The sequence below is a fragment of the Scyliorhinus torazame genome, chromosome 3, assembly GCF_047496885.1.
Source record: "Scyliorhinus torazame isolate Kashiwa2021f chromosome 3, sScyTor2.1, whole genome shotgun sequence".
In the NCBI taxonomy this organism is placed as follows: domain Eukaryota; kingdom Metazoa; phylum Chordata; class Chondrichthyes; order Carcharhiniformes; family Scyliorhinidae; genus Scyliorhinus; species Scyliorhinus torazame.
This window is the reverse complement of record NC_092709.1, coordinates 140883780-140911738: the sequence shown is the minus strand read 5'-3', so window position 1 is coordinate 140911738 and position 27959 is coordinate 140883780. Positions and strand designations below refer to the sequence as shown.

The 27959-nt window shown below is 46.6% G+C and overlaps 1 protein-coding gene across 1 annotated transcript in view; it reads right to left on the bottom strand.

Annotated features, from left to right (window-relative positions):
- Nucleotides 1–23529, bottom strand: part of LOC140408708 (AF4/FMR2 family member 4-like) — a 249897-nt gene extending 226368 nt beyond the window's left edge. Inside the window, exon 1 of the mRNA XM_072496296.1 lies at nucleotides 22954–23529. Coding sequence (XP_072352397.1) covers nucleotides 22954–22970 — 17 coding nt within the window. The 5' untranslated portion in view covers nucleotides 22971–23529. The remainder of the gene's footprint in view (nucleotides 1–22953) is intronic.
- Between the last annotated feature and the right edge of the window lie 4430 nt (nucleotides 23530–27959).

Sequence of the window (27959 nt, the reverse complement as noted above, 5' to 3'; positions counted from 1 at the left end):
TCTTTGTTCTTCCTACCAACATGACTCACTTCATACTTCTCTCATTAGATTTCAGCTGTCTTACCAGCCTGTCTGTGTCCTTTTGCAGTTTAACCTGATAATAGTTCACAATACTGTCCCTTTTATTATGTTCTCTAACTTTGCTCACCAGCCTGTTCTGCGACAGTTTATCAAATCCCTTTCAGGAGAAGTCAATGTACATTACATCAAACCTCATTAACCCTGTGTTAACACATCAAAAAGTTAAATTAATTAAACATGATTGGCCCTAAAACATGTGCCAGCTTTCCTCGATTAATCCACATTTGCCCAAGTAACTAAGTTTTGGCCTGAACTTTGTTTCTAGAAGCTTCCCCACCATCAATGTTGAACTCAGTTGCTGAGCCCATCCTTATACTCTTGTCATATTTACAATTCTTAGCCCTCTGACACCACTCCTGTATCTGAGGAGATATGGAATATTGTGGCCAGGGTCTCCATAATTTCCAACCGCACTTCCCTCATTAACCTCGAATGCATCTCATTCAGTCCTGGTGACTTAGTAACTTTAATCACCAAATATAATTATGGAAATTGTTAGAACCAGCCTGCTTACCACTGGCTGGGGACGAATGGCAATCCCACAATCCTTTGGGAGTATGAGCTTTCCCAATGAGTGGGGCGGAGAAATCATTAGCAAATTCCCTGCATAAATAAAGCTGGCCAGTTTGGAACCGGCTAGAGGAGAGTGAGCAGCAGGGAGTTGCTGCTGCTGCTGTTGTACATATATGTTATTGTAAATAAATTTTATTTCTTTCTATCCTTCAACTGGTGCTGGATTCTTCGTGGCCCTCACAAAAGAAATAGATAGATGTTTAGACTCTAAACGTGGCAAGAGGTTTTGGAGAAAGTGCTGGAATATGGTGTTGAGATCGAGGATAAGTCATGATCATGTGGAAAGCGGAGCAGGCTCGCATGGTCGATTGGCTTACCCCTGGTCCTATTTCCTATGTTTAAGTTCAGCCTGCCTCTACCAATTGTTATCCCATCCAACTGTCTCTTCTTTCACAATGACTTGGACAGCACCTTCTTCCTTGACGAAATGAGATGCAAAGTGTGCATTTAGTACCTCAGCCATGCCCTCTGCCTCCATCTCCAAATTATCTTTTAAATCCTTAACCAGCCTCACTCCTCCTTTTGCCACCTTCATATGCTTTTGGAAAACTTTTGGATTACCTTTTATGTTATCTGCTGGTCTCTTTGCTTCTTTGAGTTTCCCACTTTCTTGCTGAATCTTTTATAATGACCCTGTCTCAGTTTTGTTCTGTCATATGCACCCTTTTTTCGGCTTCATCTTACTCGCCATCTCCTTCGTCACCCAGAAAGCTCAGGATTTGGGAATGTACCTCGACTGCACCTGAACTACCCCCTTTTTAAAGGCAGCCCCTTTTCCCATTTGAGTTTTGTCTTCTAATCTTTGATTCCAACTTACTTGGGACAGACCTGTTCTCACCCCATTGAAGTCGATCCTCCCCCAATTTATTATTTTATTTTTTTTTACTCTGGATTGCTCCTTGTCGTTTTCCATAGCAAACCTAAAGCTGACAATATTTTGATCATTGTTCCCTAAATGTTCCCCTCCAGAAATGTGATCCACCTCATGCCCCAAAACCAGGTCTAGTGCCGCCTACCTCATTATTGAAAATTCTCCTGAACACACTGAAACCCCTTGCCCCTCTCTGCTCTGTACACTACTAATATCCCAGTCTGTATTTGGATAAATAAAGTTCCATGATAACGACTCTATAATTCTCTGCAATTTCATTGCAAATCTGCTCCTCCATATTTTTCCCCAGTAATTCTTGGCCAACAGAATGGACCCAAGAACGTAAAGGTAATTCTACTGTTGCTCTGCTCCAATCAAATAGATTTGATCCTTGACCCCTCCCAGATGTCCTCTCTCCAATGTTCTCCTTAACCAATCCCCAACACCCCTACTCCTTTCTTTCCATTCCATCTTTCCTGAACACAAGGGCAGAAGAAATAGGAGGAATAGTTCACATGGCCTGTTGGGCCTTCACTGCCTTTCAAAAACATCATGGCGAATCTTGGGCTTCAACTCCACTTTCACGCACACTCCCCAAATCACTCGATTCCCCGAGGCCAAAACATCCACCTATCCCAGCCGTAGTTGTATTCAATGATGGAGTATCCACACCCTGTGGGTGGTAGAGAATTCCAAAGATTCACAACCCCTTTGAGTGAAGTCATTTTTCTCATCTCAGTCACAAACGATCAGCCCCTTCTCCTGAGATTGTACCCGTGATTTAAGTTCCCTGATGAGGTGTAATCTTTGGCGCCTACCCTATCAAGCCCCTTTGGCGCCTACCCTACCAATGAGATCACCTCTCATTCCTCAGCTTCTCATCATAGTACAATCCCCTCATCCCAGGGGGACCCTAAACCCTTCCTTCATTATGAGCCCAAAACTTCACATGGTATTCCAGATATGGTCTCACCTAAACCCAATTCAACACCAATCCTCTTCCAAAAAGCCAACATGCCTATTACCTTCCTGACCGTTTGCTGTACCTGCATGTTAACTTCCTTCCGTGTAGGGCAGCACGGTGGTGCAGTGGTTAGCATTGCTGCCTCACGGCGCCAAGATCCCAGCTTCAATCCCAGCTCTGGGTCATTGTCCGTGTGGAGTTTGCACATTCTCCCCGTGTTTGCGTGGGTTTCGCCCCCACAACCCAAAGATGTGCAGGGTAAGTGGATTGGCCACGCTAAATTGCCCCTTAATTGGACAAAATTAATTGGGTACTCTAAATTATTATTTTTAAAAAAAATTTCCTTAGATCTTTCAACATCAAAAAGCTTCACCAAAGAAAATCTGCTTTTCTATTCTAACGACCAAAGTGAATAATTTCACAATTCCTCACATTATACTCCCATCTGCCATCTTGTTGCCCACTCATTTAACTTGTCCAAATCTCTTTGCAGCCTCTATGTCCTCCTTCTACCTATTTTTGTATCATCAGCAAACTTTGATACATTAATCTCTATCTCTTCATCCAAGTCTCGTCCTCATTTAACACCTTGTATCCAGGAATATTTAGCATGTAGTCATGCCCTTCTTTGAGCCAGGTCTCCATTATCGCCACAATATTACTGATGGCCACTTAGAGTGTGAAAATCAAATCAATCCCACACAGACCCAGCTTTTAATCAGGTCTTTAACCACTCAGAATCATAATAGCGCAAAGCAGAAGGGGATAGTTTTGTCTATCAAAGCCTGGACTAACGTTTTCCTTCACAGGAACAACTGGAATAATCCCACCGTTTTGCACAGTATTTATGGTTCCTCTTTTTCAAGCTACCATCAAATTCTCCTTTAAACAATGGATTATTTGTTAAACGTTGCTGGTTCAGTATGTAACAAGTGCTTCTGAAAATGCACATAAACCACAGCCAATGTATTTCCTTTATAAACCTGGCCTTTTACTTCCAAGAGTTCTTTCCTCAGGTTTGACATGCCTTTTAAAAACCTATGCGGAGTGATGATATATGTATTCACCAAGCAGTTTGTAATTACACTCGTACGGTTTACTTAGGAGTGCCCAATTCTTATTTCTTCCAATTAAGGGGAAATTTAGCGTGGTCAATTCACCTCTCCAGCACATAGTTTTGGGTTGTGGGGGTGAAACCCACACAGACACGCGGAGAATGTACAAACTCCTCACAGACAGTGACCCGGGGCCGGGATCCTACCTGGTTCCTCGGTGCAGTGAGGCAGCAGTGCTAACCACTGCACCACCATGCCGCCTCCACTCATATACTGTAAATACTTACACGGTACGGTAACACGGCAGCACAGTGGTTGGTACGGTTGCTTCACAGCTCCAGGGACCCGGGTTCGATTCCCGGCTTGGGTCACTGTCTGTGCAGAGTCTGCACGTTCTCCTGTGCAGAGTCTGCACTTTCTCCCCATGTCTGCATGGGTTTCCTCCAGGTGCTCCAGTTGCCGCCCACAAATCCCAAAAGATGTGCTTGTTAGGTGAATTGGGCATTCTGAATTCTCCCTCAGTGTACCTAAACAGACGCCGGAGTGTGTCGACTAGGGGATTTTCATAGCATCTTCATTGCAGTGTTAATGTAAGCCTACTTGTGACACTAATAAAGATTATTATTACAGACAGCAGACTAGGAAAGCTCATTCCATCTGACTTTGCAGAACTTGAACACCAGGTCCCAAAGGTGAAAGACCAGTGCCCAAAACACTATAATCCAGCTCTCTAGTCTTGTACCCATTCCCTATCCTGCACTAAGCTATTACTACTTCATGAATCCTGATCACTGAAGACCATTTGTATGCCCTCATGAAGGAACGTGATGGTACATTTCAAAATTTTCCTGTGTGCATGGCCTGGATAATTTTGACATTATGCATGCAATCTTTTCACTACATTCACACCTGTAAGATTGCAATTGGAGCACAAAGCTCAGGAGGGCTGCTTCTGGAGATCTCCAAATCAAATGTGGAAAATTAATATTTTGTACACTTCAATGAAACTAAAGGGGCAAACGTAATGATCTATAGGCTAATCGTGGCACCAATTTAAATCATAGGATCTGTACAATGCAGGTGGTGGCCATTGGGCCCTTCGTGGCTGCACCAACCCTCTGAAAGAGCACTCTACAGCATGTCGGCTTCGCTGGCTAGGCCAGCAATTGTTTCCCATCCCTAATTGCCCTCGAGAAGGAGGTGGTGAGCTGCCTTCTTGAGCCGCTACAGTCCCGGAGGTGTAGGTACATCCACAGTGCTATTAGGGTGGGAATTGCAGGATTTTGACCCAGCTACAGTGAAGGAATATATTTTGAAGTCAGGGTGTTGAGTGATTTAGAGGGGAACTTCCAAGTGGTGATAGTCTCATGAATCTGCTGCCCTCTTCTTTCTAGATGGTAGTGGTCGTGGGTTTGGAAGGTGCTACCTAAGCAGTCTTGGTGAGTTCCTGCAGTGCACCTTGTAGGTGGTACACACTGCTGCTACTGTGTGTCGGTGGTGGAGGGAGTGAATGCTTGTGGAAGAGGTGTAAAACAAGCAGGCTTTGTCTGGAGGTGTTGAGCTTCTGGTGTGCTGTTGGAGCTGCATTTCAGGCAAGTGGAGAATATTCAATCAGACTCCTGACTGGTGTCTTGTAGGTGGACGACAGACTTTGGGAAGTTATGAGGGGAGTTAAATGCCACATGATTCCTAGCCTGTGACCTGCTCTTGCAGCCACAGTATTAATACAGCTAGCCCGGTCCAGTTTCTGGTCAATGGTAACCCCCAAGATGTTGATAGTGAGGGATTCAGTGATGGTAATGCCATTGAATGTCAAGGGGCGAGGTTTTGATGCTCTCTATTGCCTGGCATTTATGTGGCACAATTGTTACCTGTCACTAGTCAGTCCAAGCCTGGATATTGTCTAGGTCTTTCTGTATTTGCACATGTTGGATTGTTTATGGTCATGTGTACCGAGATACAGTGAAAAGTATTGTTCTGCGTACTGTTCAGACAGATCATTCTGTACATGAAAAGAAAATACATAGGGCAAGCATAAAGCACACAATGTAAACACAAACAGGGTGAAGCATACAGGAGTTTAGTACTACTCAGTAGAGAAGGTGTGAGAAGAGGTCAGATCAGTCCATAAGAGGGTAGTTTAAGAGTCTGGTAACAGCAGGGAAGAAGTTGTTTTTGAATCTGTTAGACTGCTTTAGTGTCTAAGGAGTCACGAGTGAACAGCACAGCGAACATCCCCACATCTGACCTTATATTGGAAAGAGGTCATTGACGAAGCAGTTGAAGTTGAATGGGTCTAGGACACTACCCTGAGGAACTCATGCCGTGCTGTCCTGGAGCCGAGATAGCTGACCTCCAACTACCACAACCATCATCCTTTGTGCTAGGTATGACTCCAACCAGCAGAGAGCTTGCCCCCTAATTCCCATTGACTCCAGTTTAGCTAGGGCTCCTTGATGCCACACTCAATCAAATGCTGGCTTGATGTCAAGGGCAGTCTCTCTCACCTCACCTCTGGAGTTCAGCTCTTTTGCCAATGTTTGAACCAAGGCTGTAATAAGGACAGGAGCTGAATGACCCTGGTGGAACCCAAACGGAGCATCAGTGAATTGGTGATTGCTAAGTACGTGCTGCTTGACAGCACTGTTGATGACCCCTTCCATCACTTTACTGATGATTGAGAGTAGGGCAGTAATTGGCCGGGTTGGATTTGTCTTGCTTTTTGTTTACAGGACACACCTTGGCAATTTCCAACATTGCTGGGTAGATGCCAGTGTTGTAGCTGTACTGGAACAGCTTGGCTAGTGAACAGATTTTCTTTTTTTAAACCTGGTCATAATCTTGCAGGCTTCTGTCAAGTCAGATAAACGATGAAATAATCAATTTTGGTGACAGTCGCTAATGTTGACCAGAACATCTGAAGGAGCCCGTTTATCTTCAGGTAACATCATGTCTACCTGAACAGACAGATGGGTCTCAGTTTATCATTTCTGACAGGACAGGATTTTCTCAGTATTGCAGTAAAGTTCTTAAATCAAACATTGAATTTATATTTAACACACTAGGATGAAAGTGAATCTGTTAAAACAACTGTACATCATGGTGGCATAGTGGGTAGCACAGCTGCCTCACAGCACCAGGGACCCTAGTACATTTCCTGCCTTGGGTGTCTGTGTGGAGTTGTACGTTCTCCCAATTTTTGTGTGGGTCTCCTCCAGTTGCTCCGGTTTCCACCCACAGTCCAAAGATGTGCAGGTTAAATGGAGTGGCCATGATAAATTGCCCCTTGGTGTCCAAAAGGTTACGTCAGCTAACAGGGATAGGCTGGGGGAAGTCGGCCCAGGTAGGGTGAGCTTTCGGAGGATTGGAGCAAACTCGATAGGCCGGATGGCCTCCTTCTGCACTGTAGGGATTCTATGATCGCCAAGGTAATCTACAAATACACGGAACCACAGAAAGCAGCTCATGTATAAACACCAGGGCCTCCTTCTAAGAACTACAAAGCTGCAGCATGCAAAGAAACTCCTGGAAGGCTTGTAGTCAAAATCTTTAGTGGGTAGCACCCAATAAAGATGTTAAGGCAACAGCCATTACTCACAGGCCATCAATTACTAGAAACTGAGAGGGGGCTTTGAAACTACTGCAGTTGTAATTTCTTTACCGAGTAAGGACAGAAGGGGGTTTTTTTTTTTTTAAAGTCAGGGCATCATGATCAGCAGAGGCTTGGAGGGCCGAAGGGCCTGTTCCCGTGCTGTACTTTTCTTTGTGCCATAAATCTGTAGCAATGAACAAACCTACATGCATCAGTTCACACCTATCTCGTAGAAAGACCACACATGAAATAAGGTATGAAATTCAAATCAGCACGTGTGCACAGGGTAAAGCACCAAGGTTAAACCACAGATGCGGCATGTCTGGCTGAGTACTTCCAACATTTTGCTTATTTCAGATTTCCAGCAGTTGGAGCAATTTGTCTTTTCTCTTGGTTGGAATGCAGAATTCCTTCCTCTCCTATTAACATGGAAAATAAAATATTTCGGGCAGCATGGGGCGCAGTGGTTAGCACTGCTGCCTCACTGCGCAGAGGTCCCGGGTTCAATCCCGCCCTGGGTCACTGTCCGTGTGAAGTTTGCACATTCTCCCCATGTCTGCGTGGGTTTCACCACCACAACCCAAAGATGTTTAGGGTAGGTGGATTGGCCACGCTAAATTGCTTCTTAATTGGAAAAATGAATTGGGTACTCTATAAATTTATATTAAAAAAATATTTCAAACCATAAAGGAGACACAACCTGGGGCAATGAGGTGGTCCAGTCAATTAGAGTAGACCGCCAGCACAGGTTGGTAGTTACATTGTACCTTGTGTTGCCCTATTATGTATTTTCTTTTCATTCCATGTACTTAATGATCAGTTGAGCTGCTCGCAGATAAATACTTTTCACTGTACCTCGGTACACATGACAATAAACAAAATCCAAAATACAAGAAAAAATTGAAAATGGTGGATGGACAGAAGGTCAGGGCAAAAAGAAGTACAAGATGTTTAGGGTGCAAGCCTAAATTTAAACCAATCGTTTCTTATCAGACTAGCTGTATATTTCCAGTATTTTCAAGTTTCCTGCTTTTGCAGAGTTTTATGCCCTTTATATTTAAATACTGAAGCTGTAAAACAAAAACATGGCTTCCTATGTAAGGGCCAAGCAAACGTTACTAAGACAGTAATAATACGGAACTTCCGGTAGTGGCCATGTCCGAATAGGTCGCGCACACGGCAGCTCCTGACAGGATCGAAGTTTCGGGCCTTTAAATGGAGCGGCAACAGCACTTTGGCAGTGATTCCCGGCGTGGCAAAGGACGCTGGAGAGGTTCCCCCCACTGCTGTATGGAGGGAACCAGGAGCGAGGCCATTAAAAGAGCGATTGCGGGGAAGCGAGCGGAGTGGGTCCGGGAGGACAAAATGGCAGCAAGCGGCATGGATCCCATGGTCGAGAGAGCAGCAAGACTTTCTGAGAGGCTGATTCGCAGAGCTGAAGACGAAGATGCTGGCCCCTATGAAGGCCTCTGTGGAAAAGGTGGTGGAGACTCAGAAGGTGCAGGAGAAGGCGATTAAAGAGGTGGAGAGGAAGGTATCTGACAACGAGGATGAGATCCTGAGCCAGGCGGTCAGAGTGGAGGCGCACGAGGCCCTACACAAGAGTTGGCGGGAGAGACTGGATGACCTCAAATATAGGTCTAGAGGTCACAACCTGCGGATTCTGGGGCCTCGCTGAAAGTGCGGAGGGGGCGGACGCGAGCACATATGTGACTACAATGCTGGGGATGCTGATGGGCGCGGGGGCCTTCCCGAGGCCCTTGGAACTGGAGCCCTCGCGAGGAAGCCTAGGGCGAACGAACCACCAAGGGCGATGGTGATAAGGTTCCAACGCTTCACAGACAGGGAGCGTGTCTTGCATTGGGCAAAGAAGGAGCGGAGCAGTAAGTGGGAGAACGGCGAGATTCGCATATACCAGGACTTGGAAGCTGAACTGGCTAAGAGGGGTGCGGGATTCAACCGGGCTAAGGCGGTCCTCCACAGCAAAGGGGTGAAGTTCAGGCTCCTGCATCCGGCGAGGCTTTGGGTAACATACCAGGTCAGGCACCATTACTTTGATACGCCAGACAAGGCGTGGACATTTATTAAGCACAAAAAGCTGGACTTGAACTAAGGGGCAGCTGCACCCGAGTGAAACGCTCTGGCGGGGCTGTGTAACCGGGTGTTGGCCTGATGCAAGATTGGTAGTAGAATTTAAGTTGTTTGCTTTTCTTTTTCTGTTTTTTTTTCAGGGGCGGGGTAACGTCGGGTTCTGTTTTCATTGCACGGGAAAGTTCTGGATGGCTCTTGCCCTCTTACCCTGTGGGGGAGGGGGTGTTGGGGGCCCGAAGGAGGAGACAATAGTAAGTTTGGAGATAGAGGTGGGAGCGGCCGAGGTCAGCTGACTTACGGAAGCGTAATGGGGGGGGGAAATCAGTGCTAAGCGGGTGCTTGGCACGGGGGGTTGAGATTGGGTGCTGCTTTGCTGACTGAAGGGGAGCCAACTGTTGGAGACGGTTGGAGAGTCGGGTTAGGGGGCCTCTGGCGGGAGGGCTGGAGCGAGCGGGGGGCACGGGCACGTGGCTGGCCGAAAAAGGGAGATGGCTAGTCGTCGTCGGGGGGGGGGGGGGGGGGGCTTTGTGGCTATGATTAGAAACTAATCAGAACTAATGTGGCTATGATTAGGAAATGGGTAATGGTGGAGAGGTCGGCATGGGGGCGGCTAGAGGCGGCGTCATGCAAAGGCACCAGCCTAGGGGCACTAGTAACGGCACCGCTGCCGTTCTTGACGGCACGATACACCACAAGCCCGGTGGTGACGGCGGCACGGAGGGTCTGGGGTCAGTGGAGGAGGCACAGGAAGGAGGAGGGGCCTCAGTTTGGACCACGATACGCAACAACCATAGATTTGCTCCAGGCAAGATAGACGGGGGGTTTCAAGGCTGGCATAGGGCAGGCATTAGAAGGATGGGAGACCTGTTTATAGATGGGACTTTCCCTAGCTTGAAGGCGCTGGAGGAGAGGTTTAGCCTGCCCCCGGGAAATGCCTTCAGATACCTCCAAGTCTGCGACTTTCTCAAAAAACAGGTTGTTTCATTTCCGTTGCTACCGCCTCGAAGGATACAGGACAGGGTGGCATCTGGCTAGGAGGGGAAGGTGTCAGACATCTACCAAGAGCTGCAGGAGGCGGAGGAAGCCTCAGTGGAGGGACTGAAGAACAAGTGGGAGGAGGAGCTAGGTGAGGAGCTAGATGAGAGCCTGTGGGCTGATGCCCTGGGCAGGGAGAATTCTTCCGCATCTTGTGCCAGGCTCAGCTTAATTCAGTTTAAGGTGGTACACCAGGCTCACATGACGACAGCAAGAATGAACAAGTTCTTTGGAGTGGAGGACAGGTGTGCGAGATGTTCAGGGAGTCCGACGAACCATGTCCATATGTTCTGGGCATGCCAGGCGCTCAAAGAATTCTGGCAGGGCTTTGCGAGGGTTATGTCCAGGATTTTGGACATGCAGGTGAAGCAGAGTCCAACAATAGTGATATTTGGTGTGTCAGAGGATTCGGGAGTGCAGGAAGCGAAAGAGGCCGACGTCCTGGCCTTTGCCTCCCTGGTAGCCCGGAGGCGGATCTTGTTAATGTGGAGAGACTCGAAACCCCCAGAGTGTGGAGACCTGGGTGGGTGACATGGCTGGGTTCCTCAGCCTGGAGCGAATAAAGTTTGCCTTGAGAGGGTCCTTGCTGGGGTTCTCCCGGCAGTGGCAACCTTTCCTTGACTTTCTAGGGGAGCAGTAAAATGTCAGCAGCAGCAATTGGGGTGGGGTGGGGGGGGGGGGGCGCTGTCTATTTAATGTATATTTTCTTTTTGTATAATGATAACAGCCACCTAATTTTGTTAAATATTTTTCGTTTATTTTTCTGTTATTAGTTAGGTAAATATTCTGTTTGAAAAATGCTTTAATAAAAACAATTAAAAAAAAAAAGACGGTAATAATACTAGCAGAAAGGATCTTTAAGGAGCAGCTCGGAGAACTGCGGCACACAAAAGGTCCTTCGGCCCATAACATCTAAGCCGGTCAAAAACAACCACCTGGCTACTCTAATCCCATTTTCCAGCATTTAGCCCATAGCCTTGTATGCCTTGACATCGCAAGAGCATATCTAAATAGTTCAATGTTATGAGGGTCTCTGCCTCCACCACCCTTTCAGGCTGTGGGTTCCAGACGCCCACCACCCTCTAGGTGGAAAAGCTTTTTCTCACATCCCCTCTAAATATCCTACCCCTTACCTTAAATCTATGCCCCCAGTCATTGATCCCTCCATCAAGGGGAACAGTCTCTTTCCTTCCACTATATCTATGCCCCTCTTAATTTTATACATTTCAATTATATCCCCCCTCAGTCTCCTCTGCTGCAAGGAAAAAAAAAAGGAGCCCCACCCAGTCCAATCTCTCTTCATAACCAAAATTCACCCACCCAGGCAACATCCTGGTAAATCTCCACTGCACCCTTTCCAGTGCTATCATATCCCTCCTATAATGTGGATTCCAGAACTACACACGATACTCTAGCTGTGGCCTAACCAACATTTTATACCAGGATAACCTCCCCGTCAGAAATACTCGTATTACAATACAAGGCAAATCTCACAGCACTGAAACATGGGAGTATAACACAGATTGTAAGATTCAGCCACAAGTTTTGACAAGAGGGCAAGAACAATATAGTACTTTCATGATAAATCCAGCAGATGGAGGGTGTGTGTATTCTGTAATCACTTCTGTTTTGGTGAAAAGTGGTTTCCACTTCATTGGATACTAAAGTCGCAATGCTAATCTGAAGTCAAGGCCAAACCAGACTGCAAAGATGCAGAAGCGCATTCCCAGCAGGGAGAATAGATTTTACACAGACATTTGACACCACAAGACCAGTAACACCACCAGCTTGGTATCAAAGGAGTTTTTAAAAAAAAAAAGGTTTCCAGGGAAGCACCAGTTTCCAAAATGTGAACGTTGTCACTTATGCTGTTTAGACATCTAAAACTTTTATGTGCTGAGGGAGGAACTATGTACACATACTGTGCATAAGCAAAGTTCGTTTCTGGGAATAGGAATCATAGTCCCAGTCAGGGGGTGAGAATATGGTATATCTGTACCAGTACTGATGCTGAAGCTCTCAGTTCGAGACCAGAAAATGCAGCAGGACTCTCCCTGCAGATATTAACAAAAATAAAGTAACATACTTTTGTAACTGAAACAAAGGCAGAAAACTGCTGGAAATACTCAGCAGGTCTGGCAGCATCTTTGGAGTGAGAAACAGGCCAAGGACCTTTCTTGTAACTGTGCTGGAATCAAAACAAGATGGGCATAACAGATTAGATTAAAGTTATCTTTAGTTTCCAGTGGAAAGTAAAGTTTGACCTGCAGCCTGAATTTAAATTTCTGTTTACCAGTATTGCCCTGTTATATCACATTTTGGGGGAAGAATGTTGTACCAATTTCTGCAATAAAGCAACATGCACCTCCACAAACCATTCTTCTCCAAAGTAATTTCTTGCACAGTTCATTGTCAAGTGATTTAACGGTTTTACTATGGCAAGATATTAGATTAAATTAGAATATTATTTTTAACACAATTTGTTCAAAAGTACATTACAAACAGTATATAGTATTAATACATGCAAACCTATAATATGGCAAATTAATGCCAACATTTACCTTCAAAAGGAGTAGATATTATGACATATTATTGTATTCAAGATGTCCCACTCGTGGCCTTACATGCCTATTTGAAAAACTAAGAGGCCTCAATTAATCGGACCTTGGGAAGGATTACTGTAGACTCAGCAACAGGCAGCAAAAGACTGTACAGGTTTCACAATTTAAACATGTTTCTATTATATTGAAGTCAGCACTCGCATAAACTAGAACAATCCAGAGATTTAAAAAGCGCGGGAGGAGAGAGCCGGGACAGCGAAAACAGCGCCGGAGGAGAGAGCCGGGAGATTTAAAAAGCGCGGGAGGAGAGAGCCGGGACAGCGAAAACAGCGCCGAAGGAGAGAGCCGGGAGATTTAAAAAGCGCGGGAGGAGAGCCGGGACAGCGCTGGGAGAGGCGAGTGCACAAAAGGTGTGGCAGGAGTGCCTTTAGACACAGAGTGCTGATTGGAACAGAGTGCATCTGAGTTTAGGTGAGTGACTGAGTTTGGGTGAGTGGCGAGAGAGGGCTGTGTTTTTGTTGGTGTTCAGGTTTATCCTAAAGGTTCTATAAAGAATTTTTTTTAAAAAAAATATTTAAATTAATTAACTAGTTGAATATGGCTGGACAGGTGATGTGCTGTTGCTGTATGATGATGGAACTGGTGGATCCCATTGAGACCGTCAAGTGACCACATCTGCAGCAAGTGTTGGCTGCTCGAGGAACTTCGGCTCAGAATTGATGAGCTGGAGACCGAGCTGCACACACTGCGGTACATCAGGGAGGGGGAACATTACCTGGCCACTTTGTTTCAGGAGGCAGTCACACCCGGTAGAATAAGTACTGTTAATTCGGACAGTGGTCAGGGACAGAGTGGTGTGACTGCAAGGGAGGCAGGTAGGGGGATCCTGAGTTTAGGAGTTGAGGAGCCTCAGCCCTTGACCTTGTCCAACAGGTATGAGGTACTTGCTCCCTGTGTGGATGAGGAAGAGGGCTGTAGGGAGGATGCATTGACTGACCACTGCACCGTGGGACAGGAAGCCATTCAAGAGGGGGGAGCAAAAAGATAAGTGGTAGTTGTAGGGGATTCTATAAATTAGGGGGATTGATGGCATCCTTTGTAAGCCAGATTGAGAGTCCCGCATGGTATGTTGCCTGCCCAGTGCCAGGGTGAGGGACATCTCTGATCGGTTTGAAAGGATTTTGGAGAGGGAGGATCCAGTTGTTGTGGTCCACGTTGGGATTAACAACATAGGTAAGACTAGGAAAGAGGACCCGTTTGGGGATTATCAAACACTAGGGACTAAATTAAAGAACAGGTCCTCCAGGGTTATAATCTCTGGATTACTACCCGAGCCACATGCCAATTGGCATTGGGTTGAGAAAATTAGAGAAGTTAACACGTGGCTAAAGGAGTGGTGCGGGAAAGAGGGATTCCATTTCATGGGGCATTGGCATCAGTACTGGGGCAGGAGGGACCTGTACCGTTGGGACGGTCTTCATCTGAACCATTCTGGGACCAGTGTTCTAGCGAATAGGATAAATAGGTTGGTCACAAGGACTTTAAACTAGCAAGTTGGGGGGAAGTGAAGGGTAAAGCTATGGACAGTATAATGGTTAATGGAGATCAAGGCAGCAGGTTACGTGACAGGTTATTATGTAGAGATATGGGTTCAAAGACAAGGAAAATTAGGAAAAAGGGTAAGAGGAAAAATAAATTGCGAAAAGTTACTGATCAAGGTGTTAGGATGCATAGCAAAGACATAAAAAACAGCATAAGTGTACTTTACCTGAATGCTCGTAGTATATGAAATAAGGTAAATGAGTTGATGGCGCAAATCATCGTGAATGACTATGATTTAGTGGCTATTACTGAAACATGGTTAAAAGATGGTCACGACTGGGAGTTAAATATCCAAGGGTATCAGACTATACGAAAGGATAGAATGGACGGTAAGGGCGGTGGTGTAGCTTTGTTGTTTAAGGATGGCATCCGGGCAATAGTAAGGGATGATATTGGTGCTATGGAGGACAAGGTTGAATCAATTTGGGTGGAAATCAGGAATAGTAAGGCAAAAAGGTCACTGATAGGAGTAGTCTATAGGCCACCAAATAGTAACAGGGTGGTAGGGCAGGCAATAAGCAAAGAAATAACGGATGCATGTAGAAATGGTACAGCGGTTATCATGGGAGATTTTAATCTGCATATCGATTGGTTTAACCAGGTTGGTAAAGGCAGCCTTGAGGAGGAGTTTATAGAATGTGCCCGGGATAATTTCCTGGAACAGTATGTAATGGAACCTACAAGGGAACAAGCAGTCTTAGATCTGGTCCTGTGTAATGAGGCAGGATTGATTAATCATCTCATAGTTCGGGATCCTCTTGGAAGGAGCGACCACAATATGGTGGAATTTAAAATACAGTTGGAGGATGACAAGGTAAAATCAAACACTAGTGTTTTGTGCTTAAACAAAGGCGATTACAATGGGATGAGAGAAGAACTAGCTAAGGTAGACTGGGAGCAAAGACTTCATGGTGAAGCAGTTGAGGAACAGTGGAGAACCTTCCGAGCGATCTTTCAGAGTGTTCAGAAAAGGTTCATACCGACAAAAAAGAAAGACGGTAGAAAGGGGAAAAGTCGACCGTGGATATCTAAGGAAATAAGGGAGAGTATCAAATTGAAGGAAAAAACATACAAAGTGGCAAAAAATTAGTGGGAGACTAGAGGACTGGGAAGTCTTTAGGGAACAACAGAAAGCTGCTAAAAAAGCCATAAAGAGTAAGGTAGACTATGAAAGTAAACTGGCTCAGAACATAAAAGCAGATAGTAAAAGCTTCTACAAATATATAAGACAAAAAAGAGTGGCTAAGGTAAATATTGGTCCTTTGGAAGATGAGAAGGGAGATTTAATAATAGGAGACAGGGAAATGGCTGAGGAGCTGAACAGGTTTTTTGGGTCAGTCTTCACAGTGAAGGACACAAATAACATGCCAGTGACTGATGGAAATAAAGATATGATAGGTGAGGACCTTGAGATGATTGTAATCACTAAGGAGGCAGTATTGGGCAAGCTAATGGGGCTAAAGGTAGACAAGTCTCCTGGCCCTGATGGGATGCATCCCAGAGTGTTAAAAGAGATGGCTAGGGAAATTGTAAACAAACTAGTGATAATTTATCAAAATTCACTAGACTCTGGGGTGGTCCCAGAGGATTGGAAAGTAGCAAACGTGACACCACTGTTTAAAAAAGGTCGGCAGAAAGCGGGTAATTATAGGCCCGTAAGCTTACCGTCGGTTGTAGGGAAAATGCTGGAATCTATCATTAAGGAGGAAATAGCGGGGGACCTGGAGGGAAATTGTCCCATTGGGCAGACGCAGCATGGGTTCACAAAGGGTAGGCCGTGTCTGACTAATTTGGTAGAATTTTTTGAGGACGTTACCAGTGCAGTAGATAACAGGGAGCCAATGGATGTGGTATATCTGGATTTCCAGAAAGCTTTTGACAAGGTGCCACACAAAAGGTTGCTGCATAAACTAAAGATGCATGGCATTGAGGGTAAAGTGGTAGCATGGGTAGAGGATTGGTTAACTAACAGAAAGCAGAGAGTGGGGATAAATGGGTGTTTCTCTGGTTGGCAACCTGTAACTAGTGGGGTCCCTCAAGGATCAGTGTTGGGCCCGCAGTTGTTCTCAATTTAAATAGACGATTTGGAGTTGGGGACCAAGTGCAATGTGTCAAAGTTTGCAGACGACACTAAGATGAGTGGTAAAGCAAAAAGTGCAGAGGATACCGGAAGTCTGCAGAAGGACTTGGATAGGTTAGGTGAATGGGCTAGGGTCTGGCAGATGGAATTCAATGTTGCCAAGTGTGAGGCTATCCATTTTGGGAGGAATAACAGCAGAATGGATTACTATTTAAACGGTAAGATGTTAAAACATGCTGCTGTGCAGAGGGACCTGGGTGTGCTGGTGCACGAGTCGCAAAAAGTTGGTGTGCAGGTGCAACAGGTGATTAAGAAGGCTAATCGAGTTTTGTCTTTCATTGCTAGAGGGATGGAGTTCAAGACTAGGGAGGTTATGCTGCAATTGTATAAGGTGTTGGTGAGGCCACATCTGGAGTATTGTGTTCAGTTTTGGTCTCCTTACCTGAGAAAGGACATATTGGCACTGGAGGGAGTGCAGAGGAGATTCACTAGGTTGATCCCAGAGTTGAGGGGATTAGATTATGTTGAGAGGTTGAGTAGACTGGGACTGTACTCATTGGAGTTAAGAAGGATGCGGGGGGATCTTATTGAGACATATAAAATTATGAAGGGAATAGATAGGATAGATGCAGGCAGGTTGTTTCCACTGGTCGGGGAAAGCAGAACTAGGGGGCATAGCCTCAAAATAAGGGGAAGTAGATTTAGGACGGAGTGTAGGAGGAACTTCTTCACCCAAAGGGTTGTGAATCTCTGGAATTCCTTGCCCAGTGAAGCAGTTGAGGCTCCTTCTTTAACGTTTTTAAGAAAAAGATAGATGCCTTTCTAAAGAATAAAGGGATTCGGGGGTATGGTGTACGGGCTGGAGAGTGGAGCTGAGTCCACAAAGATCAGCCATGATCTCATTAAATGGCGGAGCAGGCTCAAGGGGCAAGATGGCCTACTCCTGTTCCTAGTTCTTATGTAATCTCAGGAGCAGCTTTGCTCATCTCTACAAATTGTCAAATAACAATGCAACATTTTTTAAAGTATAATTTTAACTCCAGGACATGGTGTCTAACTTTTAACCTTAATAGGAAGCAATAAAAAGGCAGATCATTTTAAAACAGCTTAACCATTAAATGATTGAAGCTGCTCATTACAAGTATTTTCAGGTGAGGTCCCTGGTCTTTCACTATTATCAGATCTTAGCCAGTAGTGTTGAGAGTGCCAGTATCCCTTGAAATTTTCGCTTTCGCACTGGTTCCTCTTCATCACTGTCCAATGAACTCAAATTTTCTTGCATAATCAATGTTCGGTATGTTCGTGATCACATGTTGAGAGTTTGACTACTAAAATATTTATGGTCAAGGACTACACATATTGGGCTTGCAAATGGAAATTTAATTTCTTCACTCAGGAGGATGGTAGTTTGGAATTCTCTACCTCAAAAGGGCAATGGAAGCTCAGTCATAAGAGTATGTTCAAGAAGAAATTAATAGAGTTCAAGATATTAAAGACATCAAGGGACATGGGGATAGTGCAAGAAAATGGCATTGAGATAAAGGATCAGCCATAAATGGCAGAGAAGGCCCTGAAGGGCTGAATGGCCTATTCCTGCTTTGATTTCATATGTTCCTTTGCGATCACTGCCAGGATACCATGGAAACATCCCTACACTAGGACGTAGAACCAACTTGAAAACATATGGCATCTTCTCTAATCTAATTTAATTAGATTAATGGATTGAAGGGCAGGGACAATTGTTTAAATTTTAATAATCTAAAGTGCAGAATATTAATTTATATCTGAAATACGGTGTCTATCTGGTAATAGGTGCCAGCTTTAATCCCAGCTCTTTGTAATTGCAAAAATGAACCCTTCTACTGGAGTGCATTGTACTCTACTGGAGTGCAATGTTTTGTGCTGTGGTCGTGAACTCTGGTCTGGTGTAAGGGCCTCACTCTGACATGGTAGTCTCCATTTCATTTAAGACAATGGGCTCAGAACAGTCAGCTTCCAGAGGTCACAGTCATCAGCAACCACCTCCCAGCTGTCAGTGTCAATATTTGTCATCTTCATATCTCACTTGCAGATGGACACTCAGAATGACTCCATGGCCAGTTCACCGTGCAGAAGGCTTTTGGAAATAGTCGTCATCATCCATCTGATGAACGTGGCCAAGACAGCACAGATATTGGTGGCTTAGCAACGGATGGATGGATTAGCTGACTCAAGGACCTCTTGAGTTGGTGATCTTGTCCGACCGCGAGATGCCGAGAATATGTCTGAGGCTGTGGAAACTTTTCAGTCTTTGATTCTGCTCTAAGTTGTCCAGGTCTCACTGCTGCAGAAGAGTGCACTGAGGATGCAGGCTTTTAGACTCACAGTTTGGTATTCTCAGTCAAGTTGCTGTTGTTCGGGCAGCCCGGTGGCGCAGTGGGTTAGCCCTGCTGCCTCACGGCACCGAGGTCCCAGATTCGATCCCGGCGCTAGGTCACTGTCCATGTGGAGTTTGCACATTCTCCCAGTGTTTGCGTGGGTTTCGCCCCCACAACCCACAGATGTGCAGGGTAGGTGTATTGGCCACGCTAAATTGCCCCTTAATTGGAAAAATGAATTGGGTACTCTAAATTAAAAAAAAAAAAGTTGCTGTTATTCCACACACTCTTACTCAGCTTGGTCATAACAACTGCAGCTTTTGTGATGTGTGTTGATTTCAGCATCAAGTGACAGATTGCTGGTGAATTTGGAGCCTAGATATGTAAAGTTATCAATAACCTCCAGTGTTACATTGTCAATGATGATTGACGGCAGTATGACAACATCCTGGAGCCATGACTTTTGTCTTCCTTATGCTGAGTAGGTATCGATGAGAAAAATAATACCTTTTCCCACTTCTCAAACTGGTTGTTACCAACTTACTGCTACTCTGAAAGCAATAACAACTTGTACTGATATAGCATCCAAAAAAGTTTCAAAGAAACATGAGGAGATGGAGTTACAACCAAAGGAAGAGAGATTGACGGATGGCCAAAACTTGGGCAAATAAATATTTTATGAATGCCATTACAGGAGGAGTGTGTTATGGGGGTGGAGGTGGGAAGAAGCAGACATCTAGGGAGGGAATGTTAGAGGTTGGAACCTGGACACCTGATAATAGTGAGGGATAATGCTCAGAGTAATGGAGAAATCAGGGAGTTCTAACGTAGTTACAGGGAGGGGGCCAATAACTAGAAGGCTATTTAAAAAGATGAAGAATACATTATTTGTAACACATTGAGGTGGTAAAAGGCTAGAGGTGAGGGATTCAATAAGGTAGTTGATAGCACCAAAAAGGAGCAAGCCAAGAGTGCCTTTCACCTAGAGGACATTCTGGAGGACTGAAAAGTTTGCAAAAGGAGTAAGCTAAGAGTGCCTTTTGAGGACAATTCTAGAAGCCTGAGCAGTTTGCATGAAGAGTGCAAAGTCCAGAGAAAAGACTGGCCGTGCTGGATGTAGCCAAGTTAGATAATGTGCATTTTAGTATACTGCTCAGAAAATGAATGAAATGAAAATGAAATGAAATGAAAAAAAAGCCAAAATGGTGCCTGCCCTCTGGAACACTGCGGCACAGTGGTTTTGATTTTTAGCAGTGTAGCTGAATTAACTAAAATACCTGCCCAAGATAATCTCAACAAAAACAGATGGTAAATAACATTAGAGTGTAAGATTTTCTTGAATTAAAATTAAAATTTGAGTACCCAATTCTTTTTTTCCCAATTAAGGGGCAATTTAGCATGGCCAATCTACCTACCCTGCACATCCTTTTGGGTTGTGGGGGTGAGACCCATACAGACATGGAGAGAATGTGCAAACTCCACATGGACACATTCAAGGGCAAGATATCTCACTTTCAGAATTTTACTACATTTTCCAGCAGGCTATATTAAAGTTTTGAACAAAATTTGTCACCATTGACAAACAGAAGTCAACACTTCCAATGCCCAAAATTAACTTGTCAAAATGTTTCCCTCCTCTCATCACACAATGTTTTAGCACTGTAACAGTACACTGATTTGATTACACTATGACATGATAACTATCGAGCTGTTGAAAAGTACAAATTGCTTTTATAGTGGATGGTACACAAAATTAAAACCTCTTTTAGGCTCCCTAGTGTTGGGGCTGTTTAGCACAGGGCTAAATCGCTGGCTTTGAAAGCAGACCAAGGCAGGCCAGCAGCATGGTTCAATTCCCGTAACAGTCTCCCCGAACAGGCGTCGGAACGTGGCGACAAGGGGCTTTTCACAGTAACTTCATTGAAGCCTACTTGTGACAATAAGCGATTTTCATTTCATTTTTTTTTCATTTCATGCTCTGTTCCTTAGTTTAATCTGCTTTCTTTCAGGCATCTACCAGTCTCACTCTGTAACCAATCACTGCGTTGTCCAGGAAAGCTCCAAGAGCATCCCAGCCTTACATTTTGTCATCAAATGTGTGAAAACACCCCAGCCTAGGCTCCACTGCTACTTCCACAGCTCCAGACATACCGCTCTCGTAGAAGTCTCTGTACTTCCAGAGCCATTGATGTGGCGGATCCAATGATCAGGCTCCATTCATACAGATTTAAAATGGATGCATGAAGCATAGCTCCTACAGGACTCTCAAACCCTTGCCAAAGAGGAATCAATTTGATCCATAACAAATACTGCAGCTCAGCTGCCACTCAATGGCTATCTCAGTGGTTTGTCAGTCATCATTGTGGGCAACAGTTTCATTGAGTTATCAGAAATTGATTTCTAAGCTTCTCTCCAATATGCTCTAGTGAGTCTTGAAGAGTCTAAAGTTGGCTTTATCTGACAAGTATGCACACTGACATTCATTTCATAGGAGAGGGGACACGAGATAAGGTTCATGAGCTGCAAGCCCCAGCTGATTTTCCTCTTACTGCAGAGACACAAAAGACCAATTTTAACCACACTGCAGCCCTGGGTAAAAGCAGCTAATTCAGCCCCGGCACTGGCTGTACTGCAGTTAGTCACTGAAGCATCATGAATAACTTGCATTCATACAAGTTAATGCTTGCAATGCAATATCCATTGTTCCTATAGTCCTGCTTTTTGAATATCATGTTCAAATCTGATTGCTTTCAGGTGTATTTAAGCAGCGATCAATGATTAAAAAGCACTTCAAAGAAAAGGATAAAAAATGTGGAAGTCTCTTGAATGAGCAGCCAGAGTCAAGTCCAAATATGAAGGGGCCTGAGCAGCACTGTGGGTTACCACACTTTTCTGGAACTCTAGTTTGGAATCCAGCCCAGGCAGCGATGGGCCAGCCTCCTTTCTGTGCTAACAGTTTACGGTCCAAAGGAAAATGAACTGGGGTTGTCTGAACCTGGTTCTCCTGAAAAGGAAAAATTTACACTGATGCTGAAACAGACTAAAACAATCAATCATCAAACGCTGTAATTCCTCACTTCATGAGCATAAAAAAAATCAATTAAAAGTCAACATTGTGCCTTGAAGACTTTAAAAAGTAGGCTTGGGTGATAAAGGGACACTTTCTCAGTCAGTGCACATCAACAACTAGAGGGAGCAACAGTGAAAAAGATTGGAGTTAAACGAAAAAGATTGGAGTTATGATAAATAGTGACAAGATCCATCATGTAAGTTAGAAGATGAAAAGAAAAAATATCTTAAAAGGTTGAAACAGTCATGGGGGCTGATATTTGCAACAACTGCAACAGGATGGGGGGTTATGCAATACACTGGAATTCAGCAGCAATCCAAAGTCACATTGTGTTGGACTAGTCAGGCCTACAGAACTAAGCTTAACCGTCTAATCCACAAACGTGTTTGGAGAAGTACTATCTCAGTTTTGAAGTACTGTTTTAGAAATACACAGATGCAAATTCTGCAAAACTGTAAGTTCTGCAAATCAACAGTAAGAAAAGGTACGACGTTCTCCCCGCAAAACTTGAGACAGACCTAATAAAAACACCACCCAAATTCTGACATAGTTTGAGAAATGTACAAAATAGGGGAGGGGAACCCCCGAAGATCTTTCGGAAGTAGGAAGCACAAATGAGAGATTCGAAGATTAAAACGCATTTATAAACTGGCGTGCCTAGAAGGGAAGGTGTCAACCCCACTAGCAACTGATTGAACAGTGACCCCATTCATTTTCTCTCTTTGCCAAATCAGCAGATTAACACAGCTCGACAGATGTTGGGGTGGGGGTTCCTCGCAGTTTCCAGTCCAAGTGACACTTTCATAACTTGTTTTAAACATCATGGCATTTGGTTGTGGGAAACGTCAGCTAAACATTTCCTCTCAGACATTAGGAGGTGGTTCAAACAGCTGCTTTAAAACGCCGCACTTTATATATTTTTTTTAATCCTATCCTTGCCCACCCCCCCCCCCCCCCCCACACCCCCATTTAAACTGCAATAATGTCCGGAGCGAGCCAGCAGCTGCTCGTTGCCCCTTACCTGGAGTGAGTGGCCATGGTGCCGTTCGCAAAGGCAGCTGGCAGCGGCTTGCCATCAGCTTCAAAGCAGGTTGCTGCCCCCTAACTCTTCACACATGTCCCCCTTGCTCCGATCCTGGGAGTGAGGGGAAGAAGCTGCTGCTGGATCTCTCACTCTGCTGCCAGCCGGCCTGGGACATTTTCCAGCTGGGGCTCTGGCTGCTTATTCTCCTGGCTTCAGAGCCCGGCTCAGCCTTGGCTCAGTTTGCAGCTGATAACCATCCGGGCACTCATTCGGCAGCAGAGAGGGAGCAGCAACCATTCACACAGCGAACAGAGGGAAAGAGGAACCCTGGACCGGGGGGGAGGGGGAGCGACAATAACCCTGCTTAGAAAATACACCATCCAGGCTGCAGCCTCCACAACTGGGGCAAATTAAATGATTCCCTTTTCTGATTTAAACCCCCCATCCCAAGAGGTGAAATCTGTCAAGCAATGGGTTGACCAGGTTGACAGCGGAATGGTGCAGTCCGCTCACCTCCTTATTTGGACATGTTATTTGCGGCCAGGCAGGCACTTAACGCCAGCTCTGAGTCCAAGGACTTATTGTCCTATCACAATGCACGGCTAAGGAAGCCGCTGAACTGGCTGCCCTGTTTGAGGGGCGGGGGCCGGAGGGTGCTACACGGAAGCTGCTCACACACTCCAGGCTCAGCTCCGCTCGGAGACTATCAAACCCCGGACTGGAGCGCAGCTGGAACGCGGTGGCTGGCAGCTTTCGGATTGGAACCTGGAGACTGGCAGCGTTCGGATTGGAACGCGGAGACTGGCAGCGTTCGGATTGGAACCTGGAGACTGGCAGCGTTCGGATTGGAACGCGGACATTGGCAGCGTTCGGATTGGAACCCGGAGACTGGCAGCGTTCGGATTGGAACGCGGACATTGGCAGCGTTCGGATTGGAACGCGGAGACTGGCAGCGTTCGGATTGGAACGCGGAGACTGGCAGCGTTCGGATTGGAACGCGGAGACTGGCAGCATTCGGATTGGAACGCGGAGACTGGCAGCGTTCGGATTGGAACGCGGAGACTGGCAGCGTTCGGATTGAAACGCGGAGACTGGCAGCGTTCGGATTGGAACGCGGAGACTGGCAGCGTTCGGATTGGAACGCGGAGACTGGCAGCGTTCGGATTGGAACGCGGAGACTGGCAGCATTCGGATTGGAACGCGGAGACTGGCAGCATTCGGATTGGAACACGGAGACTGGCAGCGTTCGGATTGGAACGCGGACATTGGCAGCGTTCGGATTGGAACGCGGACATTGGCAGCGTTCGGATTGGAACGCGGAGACTGGCAGCGTTCGGATTGGAACGCGGAGACTGGCAGCGTTCGGATTGAAACGCGGAGACTGGCAGCGTTCGGATTGGAACGCGGAGACTGGCAGCATTCGGATTGGAACACGGAGACTGGCAGCGTTCGGATTGGAACGCGGACATTGGCAGCGTTCGGATTGGAACCCGGAGACTGGCAGCGTTCGGATTGGAACGCGGACATTGGCAGCGTTCGGATTGGAACGCGGAGACTGGCAGCGTTCGGATTGAAACGCGGAGACTGGCAGCGTTCGGATTGGAACGCGGAGACTGGCAGCATTCGGATTGGAATACGGAGACTGGCAGCGTTCGGATTGGAACGCGGACATTGGCACGTTCGGATTGGAACCCGGAGACTGACAGCGTTCGGATTGGAACGCGGAGACTGGCAACGTTCGGATTGGAACGCGGAGACTGGCAGCATTCGGATTGGAATGCGGAGACTGGCAGTGTTCGGATTGGAATGCGGAGACTGGCAGTGTTCGGATTGGAATGCGGAGACTGGCAGCATTCCGGTTGGGTCGCGGAGACTGGCAGCATTCGGATTGGAATGCGGCGACTGGCCGCGTTCAGGACATCCTGGACAAAGGGAAGCCCCGGAGTGCAGGGGCGCATCCACAAATTAAGTATGGTTGATCCAGCAGGAGAGAGGGAGGGAACAGAACCTCCCCATCTGAATAGTCATCTGGAACATCTGGGGACTTAACGGCCCAGTGAAAAGATCCAGAATCTTCACCCACCTGAAAAGTATGAAAGCCAAAATAATATTCCTCCAGGAGACTCGCCTGAGGGAGAAGGACAGACTGCGAGTAAGAGAGAGCTGGGTGGAACATACTTATAATTTGTGCTACGGGTGAGGGTTAGGGGAGCTGGCCAATACTGTTCAATAAGAGGACAGTATTTACAGCAACGCGGACAGTTACGGATCAAGGAGGACGATATGTCATAGTTAGCAGAGTTCTGGAAGAGACGCCAGTGGCCTTTGTAAACGTGTATGCTCCCAACTTGGACGACTCGAAATTTGTGGAAAAGGCCATGGTGGAAATTCCCGATATAGACACACACCGATCCATCATGGGGAGGGACATTGACTGCGTACAAGACCCATGGACAGACAGATTGATGCACGATCAATCACTACTGAAGTGAGATTGTAGTCCAATTGAAGGCTTTAATGAACAAGTAGTTACCCCAGCAGCTCCGGTACAGAATGACTGCTGTGGGTGAAACACAGACTCTTATGCTCCGCCTGCTGGGCGGAGCCAGCGGGCAGGTTCCACCACTCATAGTACAGTATAAGGTACATCCCACCTAGGTACCGCAATACCCCTAATATAGCCTACCACATTCACCCCCTGTTTTAAAAAGTGTCTGGCGGGAATGGTGGCCTTGCTTTTACAGTGGTAGAGGCTATAGCGCTACCCTTCGGTGCCTTTACATGCAATACACATATTTACAGACAATTATTTACAAGTTCATTTTACAATGAAACTATCAGCCGGTCGGGGGCCTGGTCGTCCTCTGCTATCGTCCCAGTCTCGGTGGTGATGCTGGCGTCGGCTCGGGCATCCGTGGCTCTGGGAGCGTGTCGTCTTCAGCTTCATCGCATCCGGATGGGGCCAGTGGGAGGACGGATCCTTCTGGGAAGGAGGCTGCGGTGGTGTGTGCCGTTGAAAAAATGGTTGAAGTTGGTAGGGGGGTGAGGGTGGGGATCCAGCGGGGGCCAGATCCCGGAGGGAGACCGTGTCTTGTCGGCCGTCGGGGTGCGCCACATAGGTGTACTGGGGGTTAGCATGGAGGAGATGTACCCTGTCGACCAGTGGGTCCGACTTGTGGGCCTGTACGTGTTTGCGGAGTAGGATGGGTCCGGGGGCTGCCAGCCATGTTGGGAGCGAGGTCCCCGTGAAGGACTTCCTAGGGAAGGCAAGGAGACGTTCATGAGGTGTTTCGATGGTAGTAGTGCACAGTAGTGATCTGATGGAGTGAAGTGCTTCGGGGATGACCTCCTGCCATCGGGACACTGGGAGATTCTTGGACCGTAGGGCCAGTAGGACGGCCTTCCAGACCATCCCGTTCTCCCTCTCTACCTGCCCGTTTCCCCGGGGGTTGTAACTGGTCGTCCTGCTGGAGGCAATGCCCTTGCCTGAGCAGGAATTGAGGCAGCTTGTCACTCATGAAGGAGGACCCCCTATCGCTATGGATGTAGGCGGGGAAACCGAACAGGGTAAAGATGATGTGGAGGGCTTTAATGACGGTGGCAGCTGTCATGTCGGGACAGGGGATGGCGAAAGGGAACCAGCAGTACTCATCAATCACGTTTCAGAAATACGGGTTGTGGTCGTTGGAGGGAAGGGGCCTTTTGAAATCAACGCTGAGGCATTCAAAGGGGCGGGAAGACTTCACCAGGTGCGCTTTCTCTGGACTGTGGAAGTGCGGCTTGCACTCTGCACAGATTTGGCAGTTTCGGGTTACGGCCCTGACCTCCTCGATGGAGTAGGCCAGATTGCGGGTATTAACAAAGTGGAAGAACCGGGTTGTCATAATATACACCAGTATATTATGATGCAGACACACACTGATGGACACACAGTGGGACCAATCAACACACACAACACCGCAGCCAATCACCAGTTAGAGCACACAAACTATAAAGACAGGGGGCATCAGAGTTCCCGCTCATTCGAGCTGCAGCTAGCTAGTAGGACAGGGCTCACAGCCTGCAGCACAGACATTCACCATGTGCTGAGTGCATGACTGGTTAGGACAAGGCAAAGGTCTTTAGTTAAAGCTAGTATCCTGTTGACCCACAGTGAGAGTATGTTAAACTGTTAATGATTCAATAAAATAGTGTTGCACTATTTCAACTGTTGGTGACCTGTATGTGTTCCACGGATCCAGAGCGCCCAACATAACACGGGTGACCCCCCAGTGGCAGAGGTTGTCGTGGAGGGTCCGGAGTCGGTCTACTTGTACACTGGCACAAGTGCCGCGGGACAGGGCATCTGGAGGCTCGTTGAGCTTCCCGGGACGGTACAAGATCTCGTAATTATAGGTGGAGAGCTCGATCCTCCACCGTAAGATCTTATCATTCTTAATTTTGCCCCGCTGTGCATTGTCAAACATGAAGGCTACCGACCGTTGATCAGTGAGGAGAGTGAATTTCCTGCTGGCCAGGTAATGGCTCCAATGCCGCACAGCTTCGACGATGGCTTGGGCCTCCTTCTCGATGGAGGAATGGCGGATTTCTGAGGCATGGAGGGTGCGTGAAAAGAAGGCCACGGGTCTGTTCGCCTGATTGAGGGTGGCAGCTAGAGCTAAGTCTGATGCGTCGCTCTCGACCTGGAAGGGGAGGGACTCATCGATTGCATCGTCGCCCTGGCGATGTCTGCTTTGATGCGACTGAAAGCCTGGCGGGCCTCCGCCGATAGGGGAAAAACCGTGGACTGGATTATTGGGCGAGCCTTGTCCGCATAATTGGGGACCCACTGGGCGTAATAAGAAAAGAAGCCCAGGCAACGTTTCAGGGCCTTGGGGCAGTGGGGGAGGGGAAACTCCATGAGAGGGCGCATGCGTTCAGGATCTGGACATATGACTCCATCATGCACTGCGTAGCCAAGGATGACTAGGCGATCGGTGCTAAACACACATTTGTCCTTGTTA